The sequence below is a fragment of the Nymphalis io genome, chromosome 5 (genome assembly GCF_905147045.1).
Source record: "Nymphalis io chromosome 5, ilAglIoxx1.1, whole genome shotgun sequence".
NCBI classification, from domain to species: Eukaryota; Metazoa; Arthropoda; class Insecta; order Lepidoptera; family Nymphalidae; genus Nymphalis; species Nymphalis io.
In genome coordinates this window covers 11,828,756-11,843,920 of record NC_065892.1, presented here as the reverse complement: position 1 = coordinate 11,843,920, position 15,165 = coordinate 11,828,756, and the positions used below count along the sequence as shown (strand labels likewise).

At 32.3% G+C, this 15,165-nt stretch overlaps 3 protein-coding genes across 3 annotated transcripts; 1 reads left to right on the top strand and 2 right to left on the bottom strand.

Moving 5' to 3' along the window:
- Positions 1–22: 22 nt before the first annotated feature.
- LOC126768629 (pre-rRNA-processing protein TSR1 homolog) lies at positions 23–3,916 on the bottom strand. Its single transcript, XM_050486833.1, has 8 exons — positions 3,734–3,916; positions 3,392–3,662; positions 2,018–3,275; positions 1,673–1,939; positions 1,341–1,430; positions 1,160–1,267; positions 683–803; positions 23–238 (listed from the first exon to the last, which is right to left on the bottom strand). Exons 1-8 carry the CDS (start codon positions 3,828–3,830, stop codon positions 81–83), a joined length of 2,370 nt encoding a protein of 789 aa, XP_050342790.1. The 5' UTR covers positions 3,831–3,916; the 3' UTR covers positions 23–80.
- Positions 3,917–4,334: 418 nt separating this feature from the next.
- Positions 4,335–8,453, top strand: LOC126768661 (protein transport protein Sec61 subunit alpha). Its single transcript, XM_050486893.1, has 10 exons — positions 4,335–4,517; positions 4,661–4,728; positions 4,932–4,997; positions 5,534–5,744; positions 6,124–6,285; positions 6,417–6,512; positions 6,711–6,877; positions 7,202–7,342; positions 7,579–7,827; positions 7,992–8,453. The coding sequence occupies exons 1-10, from the start codon at positions 4,511–4,513 to the stop codon at positions 8,253–8,255; spliced, it is 1,431 nt and encodes a 476-aa protein (XP_050342850.1). The 5' UTR covers positions 4,335–4,510; the 3' UTR covers positions 8,256–8,453.
- A 588-nt stretch (positions 8,454–9,041) lies between these two features.
- On the bottom strand, positions 9,042–14,961 carry LOC126768632 (midnolin homolog). The gene is made up of 5 exons (XM_050486837.1): positions 14,599–14,961; positions 14,381–14,468; positions 12,766–14,243; positions 12,104–12,191; positions 9,042–11,428 (listed from the first exon to the last, which is right to left on the bottom strand). The coding sequence occupies exons 1-5, from the start codon at positions 14,796–14,798 to the stop codon at positions 11,003–11,005; spliced, it is 2,280 nt and encodes a 759-aa protein (XP_050342794.1). The 5' UTR covers positions 14,799–14,961; the 3' UTR covers positions 9,042–11,002.
- Between the last annotated feature and the right edge of the window lie 204 nt (positions 14,962–15,165).

Genomic DNA, 15,165 nt, shown 5'->3' with positions numbered 1-15,165 from the left:
AAGTATAAGTGCGAAAAGAACATTCAAAGTTGATAACAATACATCTTTATTTATATAAAGATTAAAATAGATATAGAAGATTATTCCATCAGCACGTCACTTCCTTTCCAATCCTTGTCTGTGACAATACAATCTTCATAATTCCATTTAGGGAACATGCGCTTGTACATGTTCAAAAGTACTGTATCTTGAGATTTCAGCTGTCCATCGAATACGCATTTCATGTGGCCATGTGTTCCTAAAACATTAAATTGTTTGAATACAATTTTAATAGTGACATTGTAGCCACAATATACTGTGTTAAATATTTTGATAAAAGTTTTATCAAGTTTAGTTATTATTTATTAAAAAAAATATGCAAGTTATAAGGAGTATTGTTTTAAATTCAACATGTTCAATGCTTTTGGCAAGACACAGGCTTTCAAATAACACTTTTTGAGCATAATCTATTATGCTCCTTACACCCCAAGCTAGCTAGCACGAAAATATTAAACCAGCATTTGACGAAGTAGTTTGCCTATTTACAAATATACTGATTTCGTCGATACATTCTATTTGTATGCTCCTAAGTAGCTCCTGCTCGAAAATAGCATGTGCGTCATGGCATGTACATTTCATAGTTTATATACATGTATAATATCAAACTAAAGTAAAAGTAGACTTATTCTTATTTCATATATACCTAAAGGTTCTTTAATGTGACCAGTACGTCCATATTTAGTTCTTAACTTGCATGGTTTGAAGTACACTACATCATCTCTATTGAAGAACATGAATCGTATAACTGCTGATTTCTTGTGAACCTGTAAGTTGAAAACCATTGAAAACAGAGATCATGATTTATGTATATAGAATATATTGTATATTAAAAATGTTTGCCATATCTATTATATGATGTAAACCACCAGTACCAGTAAAGTAGTTTCAACTTATATTTTTTGTGGCCAAGTCTTAGTAGTTGTAGTACCTAAGATAGGTGAGATTCATGTGCTACTTTTTTTTAGATAAATATTGTTTATCAGGCTGCAGATTTTGAGGTCTGCGTATCAAATAGCAGCTTGAGTCAAAAAAAAGTAAGAAGGGTTTCCTGACATGACCAGAATAATGTACACTTATTTTAGTATTTATCTGCTATAAAATAATAATCTTTATAACCTACCTTATATGGGTGACCAGACAGCACAATCCTCTTTATTACAAGTCTATCTGGATTACATGATAGAAGTACTCCTGATGCAACAAGTTGTAATTTTGTATTTTTCTTTTCCTGTCAAATAAAATTGACAAGTTACTAAAATGTCATTGAAATGATTTTAAGTTCTATTATATTTGATATTTACTTTGAAACATAAAACTGTTGATGGACTAAATTGTATGGGTGCATAAAATGTCGCCACACAAGTAGATCCTGGCTGGAAGAATCGCTCATACTGAAAAGAAATATGATAATATATATATTTTTTGTGTATTATTTTACAATTTTCATTATTTGCATATTATCAAATTAAAAATTATTGATTATATTGTTTATGTTACTTCATCAGCATCAACACGACTATCACTTTAGAAATATACAAAATAAATGCTGCATTAAGTTGGTGATCCCAAATTTTGAATTACTTCCTTACTTTTTAACAGTAATTAAGTATAAAAATTATGTATTTGTACAAACCTTATGTTTACTTCCATTTGTGTGTTGACTAAATATTGGATTGACAATAAATCTTCTGTATCCCACTTGAAATATAAGCCTCTCTTTACTCTTTATTGGCTCATCACTTACTCCAGTGCGTTTTAACACCACATTCATTAATGACATTTTATGTTCATGAGGTAGAAGACCAAACACTGATATGGGAGCATTAGCATTAGCTGCAGTGAATGCTTTCCATAAATCTTGTCGAACACCTTTTACATGAATTGTTATGTAGAAACCATACTGAAATCATTTAAATGGGTTAATTATAAGTTAATAACAATAATCTCATCTTATTAAATTGATGACTTAGTTTATTACCATGTTAATAAGACTTTCTTCAAGCTCTTTGAAAACTCGTCTCCTTGTTCGATCATAATTTTCAAATTGAAATATTTTAGCATAATCCTCTGGAAGATTTTCTTTAGGATCCCAGGCTGAGGTTCTAAATGACTCTAAACCTCTGTACCTCATAAATCTCTCTCTTGCTGGTACATCTTGTGGTGTATCAACTTCATCTGGAAACTGTTGGTCTTCCCTAGCAGCAACCAATTTCTTGAGCATTTCATGTTCCTCAAAACTGTCAATTGTAGCATCATATTTTTCATCAGTCGGACCAACCTCTGATTCAGTAACAGATTCAAAATCATTATCAGCTTCATTTGCCTCTTGGTCTGAATTATCGTCTTCACATGACATGAACTCATCATTATCGTTATCTTCATCATCTTCATTTTCACTGTCTCCTTCAGAACCATCACCTTCGACATCAGACTCAACAATCCAAGCTGCCTGATAGTCTGACCAACCCTTTGGAACTTTCTTAACTTTTTTCTTAGTATCAATATTTGCTTGTTTGATTTCTTCATCAGTTGGCCATGTTTGCTCTGCTTCCATTGGATTTGGAATATTTTCTGATACTAGAGATTCCTGCTTATTTGGATCAGCTACTTGTAACACAGATACTTTAGTGACTTCAGCATCCATTGTATCAGATTTGGTATTATCCTTGATAAGATTTAAAGGATGTGGATCATCAAGTCCATCAATTCGAGACATTTGAAAATCTCCCAAGCCAGTTATATGAATCAATCCATTAACATTCAAAGGCATGCCACGTAAGTAACCACTAATTTTTAGTGAACCACTGTCACCCTCTGCATCTGGTACATACTCAACTTCCTCAGCAAGCATGTAAGGTCTCTTTTCTCTATGATGTATAATGTTTCTTTTTTGATTACCAATCCTACGTAATACATTCAATCCATCAGAACTCTTATCTAGCTGCATAATTTTTTCTTCTGGTAACCATTTTGATACAAGTTTCTGTACATTTTGCTTTTCACTAGTTCTTTTCTTAGGATGTACTCCTTCAATGTCCATAGCCACTACTATGGGTGTTGGCATGCCTTGAGCCATGGCTAATGCTAAAGCTTTTTCTCCCCAATCATCAACTGGTTCATCAAGGGCAGAGCTAACAAACAAAACAGTGTCGGCAATTTTTAGAGCATCAAGAAGACTGAATTCATTATCTATGTCAGGACAAATAAATGAAAAGCGTTGCTTGAAGTTAGGTAGGCTGAAAAATAATAATTGAATTATTTGCAAATGTTGTAAGAATGTTGAAAAAATTTATTTTAATATTGTTATTGTACATTAAATGACATGAGAATACAGTGATTTGTTAATTCTTACCCAATGTGCACTATACCATTTGAAGACTGGCTCACAACAGCTCCTTCAGAACATGTCTTTAATATAACTAATGCTGACTGAACATCCAGCTGCGCATTAAGGGGCACGATACACACAAGGAACGGAGGGTTTCTATTTCCCCCAAGCGCACGTTTTTTTGACAGCACTTCTTCGCGTTTATTTTTACGAATTTGTAATGCTTGATGACGTCTTTCATCTTTCTTTAGTATATGACGATTTCGACGTACAATTTCTTTAACATTCACTTTCCCTGTAATTTTTTCTCATTAATAAATATTTTTAAAAATAAATACAACCGCTTTCATTTTTTATTAACCTGACCTTTGACTGCAGCTGATATACCACGTTTCGATCTGTGACGAGATTTATGAGCTTTATTGCTCTGTTTCAAGTTTCCAGAACGATGAGCTTGTTGCATTTTTAATCATATAAATAAATTGAAATTCTAAAAAATAAACAATTACTTCAAACTAAAATTACATTTGTCACAACTCACATGGCCGGTGACACTTGGATTCTAAAATTTGACAGTTAGTTGACAATTGACAACTAACACAATAAACGTCTTATGATATTAAAGATAAAAAACATAAAGACGATTTTTTATTTAGCTTGCTATAAAACAAAAAAGAACTTTTAGCCAGTACACGTACGATTATAAAAATACACTTTTTGTACAGAACATATATTATATAACGATTTATTATATTATTAATATAAAACTATAAAATAGACTACAAAAATAAAACTTATAAGCTCGATAATAAAAAAATATTTTATTAATAAAATATTGTACAAATAATTTTTAATATAAATATATATAAATAGCATATTTTAAGGTATTTTGTTTTGATACTTAATCACTTTTGTCAAAACAGTTGCACACATGCTAAGGCAACATTTTACACGCCAACATCACAGGTCACGTGACATGACGTTGTGGACGTGTCATTTGTGGATAGCTCGTTGGTGGCGTTGCGCAGGTTCATTTTTGTAAAAGTCTAGCTGGACTCATATTATTGAACAAAAGTTGAATGGTTTCATTCGAATTGATCAGTTGATATTTTAGTTAGGATAGTTAAATCACAGTAAATCATAATGGCGAGTGAGTATCCTTTATATTAATCCTCAAAATAAGTGAATATATATATTATAGACACGTATCACATAGTTTAACTGAAGATTGTGTGTTAAATTCAATATTAATGTGATAAACTTATACAGTAATTAAGGTTTTTTATATTCCAGTAAAATTCCTCGAAGTAATAAAACCGTTTTGCAGTATATTACCTGAAATAGCAAAACCGGAGAGAAAGGTAAGTACGCGAAATTTTTACATTTTGCATTAATTTCTAAACTATATTTGCTATATAGGCTTTAATCATGTTGTTTCTAATTCAATTAACCATATTGAAAGCCAAGCTCCCTTTCTTGGAGTGAAAGTATACTATTCTAACCTATTGTCATCAGATAACTGTAGATGTTCGAATACCAACTAAATTGAACTTTTACTTTTCAGATTCAATTCAGGGAAAAAGTATTATGGACAGCTATTACGCTATTTATTTTCTTAGTATGCTGCCAGGTAAGCAAATTCTATTTATGCCAACTAGTAAATATCATTGTACTACATATGTTATTCAATTTTAAATGGACACATTATAACACTACACATTATGTATAATCGATAAAACATTTTGTACATATAAATTATCATTTTAAACAATATTTATAGTATATATAAAAAGTGAAAGTAAAGATCAAAATACACTTATATATATTGATTCATAATAGGAAGTAAGCAAATTCATTCAAAAATAATATAACACCTATTCCTGCCCTAAAAAAATGGATGGATGCATCCATTTAATAAACAAGTCTATGCTGAGGTTAAATTATTTTTGTTATAAATATAAGAAAGATTGTTTGTTGATCTTCTTATAAAAGCAAAATAGCTTCTTATAAAAGTACTTCACTTAGTTTAAAGTTTACTGTATTTAAACATAAAAAGATCAGACTCCATGAAATATAAAATAGAACAGATTGACTTAAATTGAAGCTTACAATATTTTTGTTTAAAATGCTTATTGGTTTTTAACTCATATTAAAAATTCTCTCTAGATCCCATTATTTGGTATAATGTCATCGGACAGTGCAGACCCGTTCTACTGGATCCGTGTGATCCTGGCTTCTAACAGAGGAACACTTATGGAACTTGGTATCTCTCCTATCGTCACATCAGGTCTTATCATGCAACTGCTTGCGGGAGCAAAGATCATTGAAGTTGGTGATACTCCAAAAGACAGAGCATTGTTCAATGGAGCTCAAAAATGTAAGATATAAAATTAAAGAATTGCCATGCTTTCAGTTAATATAGAATAAATTTCATGTTGCAATCCTATGTAGAAATTATTAAGGTTGTATAAAAAATATTGACTTATTTTAAATATTTTTATGGAGATATTTAGATGGTATAATAATATTTTAAAGGCAATTTGCCAATTTCTTCTAACAGTTATAATTCAGGCAAAATGCCAATATATATATAAATTTCTCTAGTTATATGGGTTCACTCTCTTCTGTAAATCTTTATATTACGTTACCCTATCCAATTTAAAAAATAAAACAATTCCTTTTCCTTAGAATAAATGTATAATAACATAATTTCAATATAATAATATTTTTTCATTATTTATACTTGTTGTCTACAGTGTTTGGAATGGTGATAACCGTTGGTCAAGCCATAGTTTATGTAATGACTGGCATGTACGGAGAGCCCAGTGAAATTGGTGCTGGAGTATGTCTTCTTATCATCATACAACTGTTCGTTGCTGGATTGATTGTTTTACTGCTTGATGAACTGTTACAAAAAGGTTTGCATACTTCAAATATTTGGGTTTTGTTTCAAGAATTTCTTGTTCTGAGATAGCAATATGACTCTTTTTTATCTCAGAAAACCATCATTACAACGCAGTGTAAATTTATAATTAAAATTTGGTTTCAGGATATGGTTTGGGCTCTGGTATTTCTCTGTTTATTGCCACAAATATTTGTGAAACAATTGTATGGAAAGCCTTCTCTCCTGCTACCGTCAATACTGGTAAGTGATAGACTGTCTTCATTTATTTTTTAAATAACTTCTTTTAAGATGTATTTAAAGGTAATATAGTATTTTACACTAATTTATTTTATATATAGCCAAGTAAACATAATTACAATATTAAACTAGGTGGAATACTTTTATCATTATTCAATTCATACAAAAAAAAATTTAGAAAATTATTGTTTCTTCTATTAGGTCGCGGCACAGAATTTGAAGGTGCAGTGATAGCGCTTTTCCATCTTCTCGCCACAAGGCCTGACAAAGTGCGTGCTCTTCGCGAGGCCTTCTACCGCCAGAACCTGCCCAACCTCATGAACTTGCTTGCTACTGTACTGGTCTTCGCCATAGTTATATACTTCCAGGTATGTTCCATAAGCTTTTTATAAAGGCATTGTCAAAAAATGAAATGGTTACATAAAATTATTGCTAAAATTCATATTTAACATATTTATTCTAATATTCATATAATATCTGCTTAAAATATTCAAATAAGAGATTATTTGACTTCTACACAATATCTGCATTATTTTTTTCAAAATGTTAACGAAAAAAAGTGAAAGGCATAAATCCAGACACTTATGTTAGTGCTTTCAGAAGTATTAAGTTATGTAAATATTTCTTATTTTTTATATTATCTTCATAATCGTAAATATTTATCTAGTAACTAATTCGTATATTTATTGCAGGGCTTCAGAGTGGATCTACCCATCAAGTCAGCGCGCTACCGCGGCCAGTACTCGTCGTACCCTATCAAACTGTTTTACACTTCCAACATACCCATCATTTTGCAATCTGCACTTGTCTCCAATCTTTATGTCATATCTCAGGTAACTTTCGTTTGAATTATACTTCATACACATGAATATCAACTCCGAGTTTTAAGATTGTTTTTATCAGTACATTAACCATTATTATTGTTTCAATAAAAAAAAGTATTGAAGTTTTTTTAGGAATATAGTATGTTCTTTCTAGTTTTCATTGCTGATGATAATAATTTCTAAAGAACTTTACTTACCAAATTACTACTTTATGTATCAGCATATAAATAATTTGATCTTTACAGATGTTGGCAGTCAAATTCAGTGGAAACTTCCTAGTCAATCTCCTGGGAGTGTGGGCTGATGTGAGTGGCGGCGGGCCCGCCCGCGCGTATCCTGTGGGTGGTCTTTGCTATTACTTTAGTCCACCGGAGTCTCTCGCACACATCGCCCACGACCCCTTACATGCCGTCCTCTACATCATCTTCATGTTAGGCTCCTGCGCCTTCTTTTCCAAGACGTGGATTGATGTGTCGGGATCTTCAGCTAAGGATGTAAGTTAAATTATTTTAATTTATAGTTCTTGTAGAACGAAATATTTCATAACATTTTATGATCAAGTATTTTATGCTGTGTTGTTATATGTAAACATATTAATAAAAATAATTCTATTTACTTTATGCAGGATTCTATTTCTAAACCATATTATATTGTTCAGGTGGCAAAACAATTGAAAGAACAACAGATGGTGATGCGCGGCCATCGCGATAACTCGATGATCCACGAACTGAACCGATACATCCCCACCGCGGCCGCCTTCGGAGGTCTCTGCATCGGCGCTCTCTCAGTCCTCGCAGACTTCCTCGGAGCCATCGGCTCGGGCACTGGTATCTTACTCGCCGTCACCATCATCTACCAGTACTTCGAAATATTCGTTAAGGAACAAGCCGAAATGGGCGGCATGAGCACACTTCTATTCTAAGCCTCAGTCTGATGTCAGGCGAAGCGGCTAGAATGTAACTGTTAGGTCTCCACGAGTGATTGTGTCGTCGAATTTGTTCTTCGTATATTTTTTTTATATTATCGCGATGTTCTAGCCGTTGCGTTTGTGCGTGCGAGTGTGTGGGTTATGTGCTATTTATATGAGATGAACTTTATATAATAAAATAATTTACGAGAATTACAGACTTTTCTTTTTTCCTGTGACAGATCGAAGGCCACGCCGATGTTTTATTGTAATTCATGTGCTACGACGTGCAATAATCCATACAATTAAAAAGTAGTAATACAAGTTACTGTATATCTTTATTAGATAATGTCAAATGTTGTACCACTTTTATGTAATCTGCATTTTAACTGAATCAGTCTTTTCAAACAATCAAACATTGTAAAGTGTTCTATCACACGAAGCTTAATTTCTACACCTGTTTATATTGGATTACATTTTAAAAGACAATGTATGAAACTCTACTAGATGTTACGTTTCACGTTACATGTTAATTATGAATATTTTAGACTATGATTCATATCATTAGTAGAATAAGTGAGACCACTCATAATTATTGTTTATAATACCTGTTGTTTTATGTATGATATATTATATTATACAGTTTACCACACTTTCATGTCAGTAAATTAAATGAATTATGTAATATTTTGTTTTTATTTACAAGCCGACATCCTCTGGAATACTATTTGTCGTATCTTTCTCTGTTTGACTCATAAATGAATATATTATTTTCAAAAGGTTTAAATAAAACAATTAAGATTTAGTATTTAACTTTATTCTCTTTACTAGACATGCAAAATACAAAGACAAAAACAATTCACGATTTTTTTACTTTGACCCTGTCAAATTATAGCTGTTATGTATGTAAAAGGTCGGAAAACGTTGATTATAACTCAAAGATTATGGGAATATGGTAACGAAAGTATTACAACTTTAAAGGGGTATCATTCATTTAAAAAAATAATATATATATATACAAATATTTCATGAGATCTTAGCGTTCCAGACGAAAGAGGTTGGAACCGAATCAAAGGTATAAGAAGAACGTAGGTGCCACATGTAAAATTGTTAAATATGAACCTAAATCTCCATATGGCACAACACTTATAGGTAAGTATATTTTTCTACACATCAATAGGCACTTTGCGTTACTCAACGGCAATGTAAGGAAACTTTTTATTGCTTTGTCAACAATCCTGGAATCGAACAACAACATACCTTGTCTCTTGGTCCCTCGCCAAGGTACAACTGCAACACAAGATTTGTCACGGAAGACTAAGACGTAACCTCACATCGTATTTTATCATATTGAAATATAACAATATCCAAACTATTCCTAAAGAATAGTTTCATATCCCTGTTTTACTAAAATAGATCTCTTAACAAAATACCCGATAAATATAGCGGTAAATAAACCACATCTCGATTTGAATATACCGTTTCTGACGAAATATCAGATTAACATTTCAATTTATAAAATATATTTTACAATTTATTCGATCGAATTCCACCCAAACTTTAATTTCAGTAAAATATTCGGATATTTTCCAAATCCAAAGAATATTCTGAACTAAGGAAACTAATCAACATAGTTCGCTAATTATATTGTTATCAGCAAGAACAATTTTCAAGTATTTTTTACAAACCAGAAATAAAAACAGTAAGCATTTCTATATTTTTTTTCTATTAATTAACTATGTACAAAGCTTGTTTATGCTAATATATCGTTTTATAGACTTGTAAGAATATTATCTTTTTATTGTAATAAATATTGATTGGTGTTTTAGTTCTTAGTCATTTGGAAGGTAAATTACAAGTTAGTAAAAACAAAAAGAAACTAAAAAATGGCTATAATGAGAAAAAAAAAACATTTATTAAAACAACATTTTGAAAAGTAATGAAAAAGAAAAACAAAGAAATAACTAAAGATAACAGTGCCAATTATTTTCTAATAAAATATGGAGTCAAACTTATGTTATCTTAGAAAAAAAATACTCTTCCGTGATAGTGTAGTTTGTACTCCACATTTAACAGTGAAAAGTAACTTCTTAATATCAAAAAGTAAATTCCAAAATGTACATCAATCAACAGCGATTTCGAAAAAAATTAACTAGGTACAAGTGTCTAAAAGTTGACTGTCCCAATAAAATAATAAAATATAATCTAAAATATAACAACAAAAATCCATTTCCGCACCAGGCAACATCAATCAAGTACCCTACGCGATTATTCAACTATCAACTAGGATTTCGCTAATTTTTCTTTTATCATTTGTACATGCGTAATAGCGCTTAAAATTTATGTCTACTTGTCGAACTATTAAATATGGTATTTTAGAATATATCCGAGGGTTACCCTCCTTCAAATGCAACACGCAATAAAGCTAAACAACCTCGCCAATGCGCAATATCTTCAAAAGTTATTATAATTATTATTTTTTATTGTTATATAGATTGGATCAATGTGAACTACAAAAAATATTTGACAAATATAAAAGTGCTTAGGTAATAATAGAAATAACACTTTCCATGCAAGCTCTCGATGAAAGCATTGTCAACATAAGGTCACCCATTTATAACAGGCCCGTTTGGTGATTTATTTGAAAACTAATTCATTTACTGCAATTAGAAAAAACAATAAAACTGTAACTTAATATAACAATAACTGTTCCGGAGCGCACTAGCCACAGCAAGTTGCAATTATAATAGTATTATTTGGTGTTAAGCAACAGTCTCTATTTCTTCCTGCATAACAGCCTGTTTTTCAGCCGCAGCTATAGCTTTAGATGGAGTGGTGTAAGGAAGGGTTTTTAACTTGCGTGCTTCGCGTCTCTGTTTCTTTTGTTGCATGACCAGCCTAAGTTGTTCAAGCTTGCATTTCGTTTTTGAATTTTCCATTGCTAACGTTTTCGCCATGTCGCATTTCTTGCATGTTTCGCCTGGTATCGAATTTCCTTCACAAGAGATACACACATTGGGATCCAATCTATTACACTGACAGGTTTTGTGGTCACATATGCAACCCTTGCCCGAAGTAGAAGGGAGGTGGCCGTCACACTGACCGTAAGAACATGAGGGTTGACTGCAACCAAGGCATTTTCTAGCTTCGTCTAGATTTATCGTCGAACACGAGTGTTTAGATTCTTTCTGAAAACATAAAGAAAGTAATTTAAATCAAAATAATTGTAAAGTAGCAGCCAATAATGTTCCACTTGTGAGCAAAAGCCTCCCCTCCTTTTGAGGAGAAGTTTTAGAGCTTATTCCATCACAATGATCTGAATTTTAGGGCTTTCGCCGAACTGCCTGGGTATTCCATAGGATTTGCTAACTGCTCTGCTATATTAAGCACTACAAAGTACAAATAGTTGTTGATTTATATATTTTTATTTATGAAGCCAGCTAATTATATACACAAGGAACATAACTCATTAGTTCCCACAGTTGGTGGCGCATTCGCAATGAAAGGAAAGGATAATATTTAGTTTCTTACAACTTATATCTTTGGGCAGTGGTGACCACTTACTACAAGGTCATTTGCCCGTCTGACTACATACAACCGAAATAAATTATTATAAAATAAAATTGAGTACATGAAAATTAGTGGCGTTTGTTTGGTTAATAATCACATATTCTAGCCACTAAACCATTTCAGCTCTATTAAATAAGTATACTTATTAAAAGACACAATATTAATTTATTAAAAAATATTAATGTTGTGTACCCACATTTTACTGGGTCAGTGAACAAAGTGAATAATTAAGCAGCTGTGCAATGTGTGCACAAAAATTTGTAATGTTATTATAGTATTTGTCAAAAACATACCTGTGATAAAGCAATGGGTGGTGCAGCACATAATAAGTCATTTAATATGTGAATGATTGTTGAAATATCCCTCTTTGGTCGTCCATATCTGTAAAGAGTAATTAACACAGGTAACAAAAGTACTAAAGTATTATTGCAAATTAATATAATGTGTAAAGGTTTAAAAATCACTTTATTTATACTTATAATAATTAATGTAAAAATAATCAAAGGCAAATATAACATAGCATGTTTTCAGAATGCATTGTAATTTATTTGCAAAACACTATTTTATAACTTGTTGATATGTACATAAGAACTTGTAAGACTAGATTCACAATTTATTACATATGTATATAATTTTAAAAATCATAACTTATTAAAATGTTTCAATTGTTGTAATATTTTCACAAAAAATAATTGTACCTAAAGTTATTAAGGTTAACATAGTGATGGAAACTGTTGACAATGCCAATAATACTGTTGACAATGCAAATAATATTGTTGCTGACACATAAACAACTAATCATTTATTTACTTCACATATCACTCACTCGATGCTTCATTTTTTTTAAATGAGAAAAATCCTTCTCATTAAAATTTACTTACTCATTAAAATTGAAGTTAAAATTTTTAGATAAGATTATGTAGTTATATTATTAAATGTCATAAAAAAAATTTACCTGTCTTGAAGAGCTGGATTCAGGGTGCCGGAAAATGTACCTGAATATATTCCTTTCCCATGGTGCTTCATTGATTCTATTACAGCTCCAGGGCCTATCTTAGAGCGCACTGACTCTTCTGCTGTTCTGAGATCAACCTTGTTGGTCAAAACCTCCTTCGATAACTTCTTCAATTTCTGTGTCAAATTTTTTGATGCTTCTATAAGAGCTTTAGTATCTACGGGTGGGGTAGGAGATGCCCTTTGAGGTTTTCTAGGTGCATCTGGAGCCCTAAAGGATACTTGCTTAGAAGTTGAAGGCGTTACCTCTTCAATCTGTCCACCTGATTGAAGTGTTTTTTTCGTATTTGTCACATATGATTCACTTTTAGAGGTTGAAGGCTGAGGAAAACTTGCTTCTGACTGACTACTTATTGATGTAATCTTCTTCTTATGTTTATTAACAACAGACTGCATAAAAGCTTTCTGCTTATTATGGCCAATAGGATGTTTGAATTTTGAAGTTTTATGAAGTAAATACTGGAAGCGCTTGTTTTTTAATGGTTCATTCAAACTCTGAAATGATGGCAGAGTTCCTGATGTTTCCTGTGATCCATGACTCGTTGTTGCCAAATTAGAAATCTCTCTGTCCATCATAGATTCATCCTGTTCATCAAATAAGCCTTTGTCCACAGCACTGTTAAATAAATTTTCCATTGGATACTCATCGATTGTGCTCTCAGCAAGGAATGAACTTTGGTCAGTAAAGTTGTCACTGTCATCACTGATGGAACTATCTGAAGTGTGGGAAGTTGTCGGAGAGACTTTATCACTCATGGCACTTGTAGAAGAAACAGAATCCGTAGGTAATTTAGTACTTGATAACAAGTCTATTAAACTACTCTTTACAGCACTTGCTACAGACATATCCTTGTTTTCAGAGGTAGTTGCATCAATTGGACTAGACACCAAATTAGATAGAGATTTTATGGGAGACTGTTCACTTTCTAATGATGTGTCTGATAAATCTGAAAGTGTACAATTTGATGTATCCAACTTATCCTCTTCATCTTTACTTAATGTAGATTTCACTGCGTATTTTTCTTGAGCCATTGTGCGGTATAACTCAAAAGCATTTTGTAACATATCTAGATCTGGTGTTTGTAAAATAGTCATTTGATTTTCTTGCTTACTCTTATCACTGTGAAGTACTGTTTCTTCACAATGTGACGATTTATGTGTAGTATGTGAGCTTGGTGTATCCCTAGAGTCACACTTTGTTCGTATAGTTGAACTTTTAGTTGGAGTGGATGTCCTTAAAGTCCGAGAGCCACCTGATGAACTAGAATTCAAAGTTGATAATTGCAACTGGATTAACATCATATGATCACCCAATCTCATTGTCAAATTAAGAGGAGATTTGCCACTCAAAAAGTCATTAACTTGTGCATCATTTAGGGACTCCAAAGCTTGCATCACCGAGTTGTCGGGTCTTTGACTCTGTAAAAGAAATGATATACAACATGAACGCAATGTTAACAAATGATAAACTATTATTGATTAGCTTTACATTATTGTGAAACACGTGATTATCATGGGGCATTGAATGGAGTTTCGAAATTGCGTGACGTACTCACCAGAAGGCCCGTCTCGACACTCGGTAGTAAAATTATCCGCGATCCATCAAGTACACCATTTTCTTGCAGAGTACCATCTCTCAGTTGTCTGTAAAGACGAAATCATTTATCAATTATCATGTCAGAGGACGCGGATGCGTCATCATATCGACGCAACTTATTTCCGTGATACCTATGTTTAACAATAGAAGTTTGGCGTCTGACGCCTCTGCACTTACCTTTCGCGATGCAGAAGACAAATTCTATCCTTTGACACTTTAAGTTTCTTTGAAACGGCCTTTTTCAGATGCTCCACTGTGTTTTTACCGTTCAGACTAATAGAGAAACTACCACCCGTTGTCGTTTGTATATTTAGCGTTATGTCCGTAGAATGGGGCGAGCCACACCCGTAAACTTCTGTTCCTGTTGCACGTTCCATATTTTACACATAAATTACACGGCAATTTATTTGTTTTATTGTTTTAATAATGCACAACTTATCTAGGATTACACAGCTATTTTATTGCAGGATAGAAATAACAGGGTCACACGCTAGACCCCCAGATTTGATGTGGCCGTCGGTGTGACCAATCTCCATCGTCGATTTCCCGTTATTTTTTTTTATTCAACAGCTGATGCGAAGCGATGTTAACATTACGTTCCTTTTTTATAAAATAATTTGTTTTAAGTTGTCTCTTAGTGCTTGGTCTATCACTAAACATTAACGATGTGACATAATAAATTACTAAAGTACAAAATACTTATAATGATTACTGAAAGCTAAAAAATCTTTAATCAATTTTATT

Bases quoted from the DNA above. Each gene is read 5' to 3' on its own strand.
- LOC126768629 (XM_050486833.1), bottom strand. From the start codon at position 3,830: ATGCAACAAGCTCATCGTTCTGGAAACTTGAAACAGAGCAATAAAGCT. The intron at 1,431-1,672 runs GTTTGTACAAAT...ATTTCTTTTCAG, and splicing joins CAAATGGAAGTAAACATAAG to TATGAGCGATTCTTCCAGCC. The intron at 804-1,159 runs GTAGGTTATAAA...TTCAACTTACAG, and splicing joins TGTCTGGTCACCCATATAAG to GTTCACAAGAAATCAGCAGT.
- LOC126768661 (XM_050486893.1), top strand. The intron at 4,998-5,533 runs GTAAGCAAATTC...AATTCTCTCTAG, and splicing joins TTTTCTTAGTATGCTGCCAG to ATCCCATTATTTGGTATAAT. The intron at 5,745-6,123 runs GTAAGATATAAA...TGTTGTCTACAG, and splicing joins GTTCAATGGAGCTCAAAAAT to TGTTTGGAATGGTGATAACC.
- LOC126768632 (XM_050486837.1), bottom strand. From the start codon at position 14,798: ATGGAACGTGCAACAGGAACAGAAGTTTACGGGTGTGGCTCGCCCCAT. The intron at 14,469-14,598 runs GTAAGTGCAGAG...TCGTCTTTACAG, and splicing joins TGTCTTCTGCATCGCGAAAG to ACAACTGAGAGATGGTACTC. The intron at 12,192-12,765 runs GTAAATTTTTTT...TACTCTTTACAG, and splicing joins AATCCAGCTCTTCAAGACAG to ATATGGACGACCAAAGAGGG.